This window comes from Malania oleifera, chromosome 12 (assembly GCF_029873635.1).
Source record: "Malania oleifera isolate guangnan ecotype guangnan chromosome 12, ASM2987363v1, whole genome shotgun sequence".
NCBI lineage: Eukaryota > Viridiplantae > Streptophyta > Magnoliopsida > Santalales > Ximeniaceae > Malania > Malania oleifera.
This window is the reverse complement of record NC_080428.1, coordinates 81,707,672-81,719,209: the sequence shown is the minus strand read 5'-3', so window position 1 is coordinate 81,719,209 and position 11,538 is coordinate 81,707,672. Positions and strand designations below refer to the sequence as shown.

The 11,538-nt window shown below is 33.7% G+C and overlaps 1 protein-coding gene across 1 annotated transcript; it reads left to right on the top strand.

The window, feature by feature from the left end:
* The first annotated feature begins 2,299 nt into the window (after positions 1-2,299).
* LOC131144695 (mitotic spindle checkpoint protein MAD2) lies at positions 2,300-4,223 on the top strand. The gene is made up of 7 exons (XM_058093506.1): positions 2,300-2,600; positions 2,716-2,731; positions 2,840-2,970; positions 3,096-3,216; positions 3,313-3,416; positions 3,520-3,641; positions 3,727-4,223. Exons 1-7 carry the CDS (start codon positions 2,528-2,530, stop codon positions 3,781-3,783), a joined length of 624 nt encoding a protein of 207 aa, XP_057949489.1. The 5' UTR covers positions 2,300-2,527; the 3' UTR covers positions 3,784-4,223.
* Positions 4,224-11,538: the final 7,315 nt, after the last annotated feature.

Genomic DNA, 11,538 nt, shown 5'->3' with positions numbered 1-11,538 from the left:
ATAATTTATTATTTACAGGAAGTTTAGTAAAGTATGGTTGAATACATAAATCGTGTGGCATGAGATTAATATTTTATTTTAATAAACTGAATGTGATTGTTGTGGTGTGATTACTTATATGTTTGTGCAATTTAATGTCTTTCATGCATATCGCAATATAATGTTGGCAGACAAATGAGGAGTTCATTATATTGTCCATGATATAAGTTGCGATCTAACGTTGGCAGGATTATGAGGAGTTCGTTATACTGTCATTTATATAAATGGGGCAAAAACGTTGGCAGGATGGATAAGGAGTTCGTTTTTGTCGATGTGCTATGAATGGTGTTATGTGTATTGTATCTATGAAAGTCCCTATGTGAGCCACGTATTGAGATCTGCTCGGTACACAGTGAGAATGATGAATACTAAAGTACTTGTGCATTATCCTTGATGGGTGTGAGTATGTGTAGGTGAATTGATTACATTATGATTTTGGATATGCTGTGTTATTATGAAAAGTACGTGTATGTGGATTCTGTTGTATGATTGATGATGAATGTGTGTGAGTACATGTATGTGAATTAAAATGTATAAATAAATTATGGCGAGGTAAGACTCTCCGCCCAAGGACTTACTGAGTAAGGCGAGTGCCCTAATAGGTATCGATTGTAGCCACACCCAAACAAAATGGGTAAGGTTACATAAGGTATCAGAGCAAAGGGGCGCTACATATATGGGCGTGTAATCTTCCCAATTCTCGAGAACTCTTGCTTTTAAAATAATGTTGCATTTGTGAATACAGTCTATAAGTGTTTTAATAGTTGTTGTCGTTTAACAAATGATTATATTTTGTATACACTAAAATTCATCTGCTAAACACTGATAATAATTTATTTCATCCTTATGGAGAAGTGTCTCACCCCATCATTATCAAATATTTTTCTGATGCCCTATGAAGTGAGACAGGAATCAGAGTAGTACAGCGAAAGCGTGGGTGGGGTTAGAAATAGCAGTTTAAATTAATAATTAAATTTTTTATTTATGGTTTATCTTAGAATTTCTAAGAATGTATTTAAATTTGTTATTGGAGATATTCTTGTAATAAAAGGTTTTTAGTACTCTAGTATATAAATATTGAGGTCTTTTACTATTTAATTATTTGGTATCAGAGATTTATTATTTTTAAATAACACTCCAGACCCCAGTTTTGTGTTCGGGGCGTTACATTAAGTATAACTTCTGACATCATAAATATGAAACTATTAAAGTAGTATTTAATATTTTAAAATTTTAAAACTAATATATAAAATTTAACATATATTTAATTAAAATAAAACTGACGACTATTAAATAGATATTTTTAAAATTTGAAACATCTAACATTAATATGATAATACTAACAATGAGCATCGTTCATAAGGCAACAAGAGACGGACACTGCTCAGCAAAAAATTGATCCATCTGATAAGCATTGCTTATGAGAGCCAAAAATACCCATTTGATGAGTACTGTTTATGAAGTAACAAGGAACGAATAATGCTTGATAAAGTATTGGTCCATTTGATGAGTACTATTCGTGAGGCCCAAAAATGTATATCAAATGACTTAATTAAAATCCAGTGATAATAAAATGACATATAGTAAATGCAATATGCTTTCAAACCAAAAAGGTCTCTAAAACTCGAGAGTATGAGGCAATTGACATAACCTAAAAGAGGTCTTGACATTAAACTCGCCATTAATTTACCTAAAACCAAAAATAAAAGACATAAAGGGATCAATAGAAAAGAGGTAATGTCTATTAATCAAAGCAAGAGCTTACCACACCAATATTTACTCTCTAATATCATATTCAAATGTAATCCCTAGATTCATTAGTAAGGAAATCAATAAAGAGGTATCTCCAATGCTTGCAAAAAAGATTTTTTAAAGAAAAATAAGACATCTTATCATATTCTCGCTTACTGTTTTATGATTGCAATTGTATAATTCTTCTAAATTTTCTAACTTTGGCATTCTAGTAATCTCTCGGATTATACCTCAAGTATTCTAAATCATTTTCTTTCATTCTTAGCGAAATCTTTTAACAGGTATTCATAGTCGTGATTCAACTAAATTCTTGGCTCCAACACTTTTTTTTGGGTTAAAATCTGTTCTTGAGAATGTATTAAATTAAATGTTAACATTACTTTAAAAAATAAAAAGTAATAATTAAGGGGCCCACCCGTCCCCGAACGAGACACCTAATTCAAAAATGTTACCGTTTTCCCGGAGCGGCTTATCCCTGTGGAACAACTAGCCGTTTCGTTTTTTATTTCATTAACAAACCCTAGCCCATTTCTCATTCTCGCACTCACCGCACAATCTCCACTACCTTCGGTCCTGTTCTGCAAACACTCCATTAGTCCATTTTCAATTTTCTCGCCCATTTTTCCTCTTTCAGTGGTTTTTCCCCCAAAGAAAACGTATATTCTGTTCTTTGGTTTTTGAAAGAAACAAAAGAAAAACCCCGTTGATTTTCGATTAGACGAGATAAAGGCACGTAATGGCTTCAAGAACCGCCGCCAAAGACATCATCACTCTCCGTGGTTCGGCCGCCATTGTCAGTGAATTCTTCGGTATGCTATTATTATTATAATTTTCGATTTTACGTTTCATTTTTCTCTGTTGTCCTTTTAGGGTTTCAAGAAATCTCGACTTATTTTCTGTTATTTCTTGCCGATCTCTCATCAGGTTATGCAGCAAACAGGTAAGAACAGCGAAATTTTAAGTTTTCTGGTGTCATTTTTAAAATACATGGATGTCCGTGTGCAGTTATGGGTTTATAGAAATGATTTTGATGAGAAAAAATGTTCAGTATTCTCTACAATCGAGGAGTTTATCCTGAAGAAAGCTTTGTGAAGGTAAAGAAATATGGGCTACCAATGTTGCTTACTCAGGACGAAGGTGTTAAATCCTTCATTGCAAGCTTAACTGCTCAGCTTTCAGGTTTGTTTGATCGAACCCCTTTCAAGCTTTCTCTGATTCAAAGCTTGAAGCACCCATATCATTATTAATCACGGCATACATGTTATTGTTTTCTTGATTTCCTCTTTTTGTTTTTTTGGTTGAAGAATGGCTGGAAGCAGGGAAGTTACAGAGGATTGTTCTTGTCATAATGAGCAAAGCCTCCAATGAAGTTTTGGAAAGGTGGAACTTTAGCATTGAGACTGATGGCGAGGTTGTCAAAAAGGGGTAATTTTATTTTTGTTTTAATTTTTCATTTAAGCTAAGAATGTCACTAATTTTTCCCCGTGATGAGCCTTGTAATAATTTTCACATTTGAATCAGAGTGTCAAGGGAAAAGAGTGATAAAGAAATTATGAGAGAGATCCAAGCTATTATGCGGCAGATAGCTTCGAGCATCACATATTTGCCATGCCTTGATGAGCCTTGTAATTATCATTTTAAATTTTTGAATCATTACTATATGATGGGTTTGCTCTATTTTGAAATTTTTCGTTCAAATCCGGTTGTTTCTGCTTTTTGCTTCTTCAGGTGTATTTGACGTGTTAGCATACACTGATAAAGATGTTGCCGTTCCATTCACTTGGATTGAGAGTGACCCCAAGTTGATCGCAAACCCACAAATGGTGAAGCTGCATTCCTTTGATACAAAGGTGAGGTTTTGAAAGGTTGATTAAAATTAAAATGACAAATCTCAGTTGGGTCTTTCTAATTCTGGTTATATGGGTTATGCTGCAGATACACAAGGTTGACACTCTTGTGTCGTACAAGAACGACGAATGGGATGAGCAGTAGAGACCCATCCTCAAATTTTGTGTGTTTCAACATTTGTTTTTACTTGGCATGGGCGTGGATTCCGTGAATCGTTTATTCACATTTTGTAACTTTGGAAGTTGAGTGGCACAATTGGGGATGATGAACAATGTTAGTGACATCTTGTTGAATACTAAGCTTGTTTGCAGCATAGCTAACATGGAGTGAAGATTTTTAGCAGAATCTTGGTTTCCTTTGTTTAAATTTTGTGTGTGAACATTTATTTTTCTCTGCCACCATTTGGTATGTTGTATGTAACATAGGGAAAGAAAATTTAGTTAGATATTATATTGTCCAGCAAGTTAGCAGGCTATGCACTGGGTTTTCTCTTTGCCATGTTTGGCATGGATGGACTCAGCTTTAATCCTCCTTACTGTGATTATTTTCAAGAAGCTAGATTCGCTGAATAAATCATATTTAAGAACTAAAAATCAAGATAGCAGAAGTCATATTAATTTAGTGTACAAAAATCCTTTGCATCAAGTACCTCCACAAATATTTTTACTTAATCATTTTGCCATCCTTTCAAACCCAATGGGCAGCCCATCGACCACAGCGTTACATTTTATAGTCTAATGCAACAATCCACCAAACCTGAGGCCAGGTTTGGAAACATGAAACTCAGGCCATTGTCAAATATCCAGTTCGGAAATTCGGAAGGAAAGCTTTGGTGTCAAGCCTCACGATGCTTTCAAAAAGAGCTTGCCATTGTCATTGAGTTTTGGTAAGTTCTGCTTTCCTGTGTTGCAATACTCTATTTGCAGTATTTTTTTTTCCCCAGAAGAACTGCAATACTTGAAGTAGCTACTTGATTTCTTCATCTCTTTGAAAGGAAATGGCCATGTAGCATGTGCTTGGCCCTAATTTGTTTCTGGTTTATCGCATTGGATTTGGAATGAAGATCATCCATGTTGCCAACGTCCCTCAAGTCTCTTCCCTCTCTTAAAACTCTATAATTCCTTTTCTTTTTTTTTTTTATTTAAAGAGTGATTTTTTGCAAATAAAAATAAAAATAAAAGGAAAATCCAAGATCTAATTTTTTTTTTTTTTTTTTTAAACTAAATTAATAAAAAATGAACTTCTGATTCACGAGCTGTATAGATAATTAACTAGACAACCATTAATTACTCTATTTAATGAAGATTATTCTATATTAGGTATCCGTATAACCTCGAGAAGAGTGCATGGGGGAAGAAGTACAAGATTGACCTAAAGTAACAAATATTGCCGGGCTATTTTAAATATTTTTTTTTCTTTTTATTTTTTTGGTGTGTCCATCTTCTTGCATGGTAAAATTTTATTACACAAAACATTAGCAAAAGAGCTTCGAAGACTATGATGAGGCCCAATATTGTAATTACAATTAATTACAAAAATTTAATATAATACAGCATATTAATTGTTTGGTCAATGTATGTATACTGGCATTCAGGGGAAATTAAGTTGGTCTCTAGCTATTAGGGAAATTTTGTTTTAGAAATTTGTCATGTAATAATAAAATATTTATATTTTATTTTATTTATTACTGGCCCGTTTGAATCAAGAATTTTACTTGGAAAAAAAAAAAAGAAATGAAAATAAGAAGAAAATATATTTTCTGTTATATTTTTCTTCTATATTAGATTCTATTAAAAATTAAATTTTATTTTTACATGATTAAAAATTAAAAAATAAACTAAATATTAATGATGTGTAAAATCAAAATTTTGTTCATGAATTTGGTATGCTAAAATTTGAAAATGCCAAGTGCCAACAAATTATACATATATAATTATAATTATTTGTCACCATTTTTCCCCTCCAATTTCAACAACTAATGGTATGAAAAATGCTTTATAAAATTTATCTCGATTTTTCAAACTTCCAATATGAGATCAATGTTTATGAGTGTTTTTTGTTTCTCTTATAATTTAATCTAAAAACTCCAATACTCAAGACTGGCATTGTCTCAAATTTTTAGACATTAGAATGTCTTCTTAGACTAAGAAATATGTTTATGCATGTGCATGTATGTTTCATAAAAATAACTTAAAATAAGTATTTATGTACAAGAAATATTATCTAGCACATTAAGAAAGTGTCTATCATATAATGTGCTTAAAAAATTTATATTTTAAGTGAACTCTATAAGTAATTCAAGGTGTCGCAAAGTCCCAGAGAATGGTCCGAAATTGTGAGGGATAGTGTAACGACCTAATTTTCATGCCATTTTTTTTTCTACATATATAAACTGTAAAATTTCACTGTTCCGATACCTTCTAATACAAACCATAACATCATCACAGACCAGGTAAGGACTGTGGAACCTGTATAACCATAAACTACCTATGCAGCGAAAAGCAAATATCCACATAAAATATATACAATACCAGAGAGTCAGTATCTCTTCAAAATATACATACTTAACCATTCCCAAAATGCCCTCATTTGGATCTAGAGACTACTCAAAAAGTGACTTCCCAAAATACTTACCCTCCAAACAGGGCAGTACTGTAGTCCCCTCGACCTACGAGCCTAATTTGCTCGCCTTTCACCTGAAAAATAATGGAATACTAGGATGAGACAACTCTCAGTAAGACAAAATATACTATTACCAGTGTGTGGCAGATGAGTTTACATAATTGTAAAATCTGATTTAGAAGTAGCAAATAACTGAGTATGAGGAAACACGTATAAATAATACACAGTATAGCTCATACCTATGTTGCTTAACATAAACTAATTTTCTAAATATTCTATTCATAATACTTCTAATATTTATAGGGATGTCTATAATTTCTATATATATATATATATATATATATATATATATATAATAATTGAGAAAATTTCCTTGAATGAATAACTGAAAATCAGGATTTAACCCCTCATGACAGGATTGTGCAGCCTGCAGGCGGGACCTATCACTAGTTGGCTGACTAGGATAAGTTAACTGAACTCCGAAAGTCAGATCGACCTCCTCAACCCTAACTGACGGAGAGTCTATCCACAACATAGGCACGATCGACTACTGAAAATCCACATACTATATGATTCATGTGGTTGCACTCTGAACTGAAAATAACTACAGTACCGTGCTTTGAAACTGATCTGGTCCATCAGGGTCTGATACTATATATATATATATATATATATATATATATATATATATATATATATATATATATATAACTGATATTTCTATATTACTGTTTTACCATGATTCTGATATAACTGAAATAACCATAACATGAAATAACTGAACTAAATATGTTGTATAATCTGAATAACAGTATATTTGAATACTAAATATGAAACGACTTGCTAATAAAATAAGATTATTTTCCCCCTATTTTAATATCCAACAATAACCTAAACAGCAGAAGTCCAATTATATAAAATAAGTCCACATATAATACAATACCAGAGTGTCAAATCATTCCATGATATACAAACAACACTGTTTCTCTCGAAACTACCCTTTCTAATACCAAGGGTTTACAAAACATGTCACCCAAAAAGTAATACTCACTCTCAAAAAGGACAGTACAACAGCCCCTTTACTTGCGAGCCTGCTCCGCTCGCCTAACTAGTTCACCTAAAAAACAATTCAACACTGGGATGAGCCAACGCTTAGTAAGACGAAACATGCTATTACTAGTGTATGGCCACTGAGCTATAGTCAGTAAAAATAATCTGAATTAAGAATAATACGAATAATTGAATCTAGAAATGCTGATATTACATAACGTATAATAACACCATCAACCATATTATTTAACATGTCAATCTGTATGAAACTACTTTTCGTATTAATACTACTATTTCTGACAATCTACTTATACTTATAATATCTGAGAAAATTTCCCTGGATGGTTGTATGTCATGATTTAACCCCTCATGACAGGGTTGTGCGGCCCGAAGGCGGGACCTATCCTGGCTGGCCGACCAAGGTAAGTCAACTGAACTCCGACAATCTGATCGGCCCCCTCAATCCATATCTGATGGAGAGCCTATCCCGACGTGGGCACGATCGACCTCATACCACTTACTATCTGAGTAAAGTGGTTGCACTACTGAACTGAATATCTGTAGTTACGGTACCATGTTCTGCTATCTGATCCATCAGGGTCTGATACTATAAAGGTAACTAATATCTATAATATACTATTTTTACTGTGGTTTTTAAAACAACCATAACCCAATAAAATTTAACTGAAATTTCTAAATAAGCTAACTGAAAATCTATTTTCTGTATAACTGAACTACTGTCTGAATAACTGTGTATTGGGGCGCTATGATACTGATAAACATGTTATTCTATAATTACTAAAAATGCATATTTCTGTGTATACTCTTTACTGAAAAATTCATCATTCTATATCGTGTAAATATCATGGTATTTCTGTTAATGATTATAAACATAGTATTCACAAATTCTGTAAATATAGTACTGTTTCTGTTATCGACTCAAGCCACACAATTACATACTAATATTATCAAGTCCTGGAAATTGTAATGTATGTATAACTTGAATATTAGTAATTTGATAAAAATATATAATTCATGCTGAAATCATAAAAGAGTTCCCTAGCATAGCATGTTTCCCTTACCTGACTACTGGAAAGCCTCCTGTGGTATACTGGTCTAACACTCGCAGGGCTTCCTACTCAACACCTTGAAAACAACATTCGCTAGAACAGAATATCAATATTTCTTGGCTTACATCATTTCCTACAATTGCCAAAAAGTCAGAAATTGGCTAAAAAATCTTACCCTGATTTTGGGAAGAAATTCAACTTGATTCCACCGACGATCCGCTCCAGCAGGCTTGCAAATAACTCTACCAGGAGCGTCGTGGTGGCCTCAGATCGTCGATCCGGCAACTGAAGGGGCCGAAATCGAAGGAAGAAGAGGGAGGAGTCATAGGGGTAGATAGAGAGAGAAAGTTTACGGCAAATTTCTGAGATTAAAATCAGTTTAGGGCTATTTATACTGCGGGATTCGTTGACGAGCCACGTCATCTCGTGGACGAGTCCTTAAGTAATTTCGTCGACGAACCTTACCCTTCATCGACGAAATTCAGAGTAGCCAAAATTCTTCTCTCGGGATTTTCTCGTCAACGAAGCTCACCCTCGTCGACGAGGCCTTGATAAATTTATTAGGGTATTTTTCCCAAAGTTCGATGTCGTACTGCCTCCTTCTGTTACTGTTTCCATTTTTCTCCCTCGTTATTATTTAAATACTATTATTCTTCGGATCACTACAAAATATCTGAAGATTTAAATTTGAATATTTGAAATGTTATGGTTCTGAAATTTGTAAATCATGGTATACTGTGAATGTTGTATTATATATTTTTCTAAATATATTCCATAAAAATGTGATTCTGCAAAATCTAAAAATATCTATCTATCTGTAGATATTTTTTTACATACATATATATACCGTACATCATGATATTCTGAAATTTGTATAAATTATGTACAACAATATTTTCTATTAATATGTTGTAAATCATGATATCTGAAAGTTATAAAAATACCATACTGATCTCATACTAACTCATGCTACACAACTAGATAAAAAGTCTCTGTACTGAAACTTATACTTTCCCGAAACACATTAAACCTACTGATAATATTACTAATTTAACTGGTATAGCATATTTCACTTACCTAACTATCTGAGCACTAAATGTTATTTACAATCTCACGCATGTGGCGTTCATAATTTCAACATCTTAAGATAACACACGTATAATTTCCTAATCAAGCAACTAAATTCACCTAGATAATTATCACATACATATTCTCCCCAAATCCACATATTCATAATTTCTATACTATAAACCATTTATCATTTTACTTGGGTTCCTGAAATATCACCCACTAGGGTCTTCAACCCATGCTTGCAGGGTCCCAAAACACCCTATTCCTGAAAATATAATACCCTGATTTTACTTCAAAAAACTATAGTATATTCTCATATAATACAAAATCTAGGCTCAAATAAACTTGGTAATACTAACAATACCCAAATAATTTACTTATCTTGGTTTTGGGATGGTTCCCAAAATTCTCAAATCAACATTTTGCTGCGGCTATGTTGTAGAGAATCTCTCTAGGATCACCGTGATAGCTTCTGATCGTCGAAGTACTAGGGAGAGACGAAGCTAGAAACCTAAAGAGAAGTGAGAGAAACCGTGTAGAGAGAGAGAGAGAGAGAGAGAGAGAGAGAGAGAGAGACGGAGAGAGAGAGAGAAACTAATAAAATGAAATTTCCTCCTTAAAAATTCGTTTTAGGGCTATATATAGAGTGTTGCCCACGTGGCCTCATCGACGAGCCACGTTACCTCGTCGACGAGTACCAAAAATTGATTCGTCGACAAGCACTGAACCCTTGTCGACAAGTTTCAGACCTTGGAAACAACCTCCCGGTAAGTTCTTGTCTACGAGACACATGTCCACGTCGACGAGCCCAAGGAATATTCTCGTTGACGAGTGCTATGCGTTCGTCAATGAGACCCTATAAGTTCCCTTTTATAATTCCCCCTTTTTTTTTCTTTCTCTTATCATTTAATTGCTATAAATTCTCTGGGTCTCTATAGATAGTAATAATAAAGGTTTTATGGAGTTGTCACTAACCTATTATTTGTCGAGATGTGATTAGTTTACCTAATTACTACTCATTGATTGTCCTCTAAACTAATCCTAAAACCAAAGAACTAGTAGTTTCGATCTACCTTTACCAAAGATAGAATCGGGAATACAGTTTTGGTGTTTTATTTTTTCATTTTTTTGTTATTTGGGTAAAAAATAACTCAAATAATATTTATTTTTTTCCTAAATTTTTTAAATATATTTTTTACTATTTTTAATTTTAAAAAATTAATAATGAATTAAAAATTAATTTTTAAATAAAAGAAATGAACCAGCTAACCCGATTTGAGAATAGGGCTGCCACGTGGTAGCCTATTGTGGTGACATGTGGTGTAGGCATTTTTTATTAGTGTGACGTCACCTGCCACGTGGCAAAATATGGTGGACCCTAAGAGTTTAACACGGATCACTGGTGTGGCAATAATCCGACCATCTATAGAAAACACACATTAGACGGGCAGGATTGCACTACGTCACCCCTTAAACATGCGGTCTTGACTACACCATATGTCATCGTCCATTCGATGACACGTGTCCCACTATGTTTTAAAAAAAAAACCATATATTTAAATATATAAAAAAAAACTCTCTTAGGGCCCCAAAGAAACTCTCTTAGAAAAGAAGGTCTTGGATTTAATGGGATTCAAAACATAAGACGTCATGACCTTTACTTGGGACATTTTATTCGAAAATTAAAATCCCACATTCCACCTAAAGAACCTAAGTGGCGAATGAAATGTTTTAAATGCAAACAGATTGGTCACATTCAATTTGACTGTCCATTTAGAAATAGACATATGAAAATTAAGAAAGTGAGGAGAGTCAAAGGTGAATCAAGCACTGACCCCTTTGGACCCAATAGAATTTGGGACCAACGTCAGTTACTTATATATTCTTGCAGGTGTGCTTAAGGTCATCCTCATCCAAGGACAAGTGGTACATGGATAGCGGTTGTTCATGACATATGACTGGTGATAAGGCCAAGCATCCATCACTCCCAAGGAAGGAGGGTTCGTGACATTCAGGGACAACGCAAAAGGAAAAATCATCGGAGCAGGTAAGGTTGGTAAGGAACCTTCCCCCGCTATTGATAATG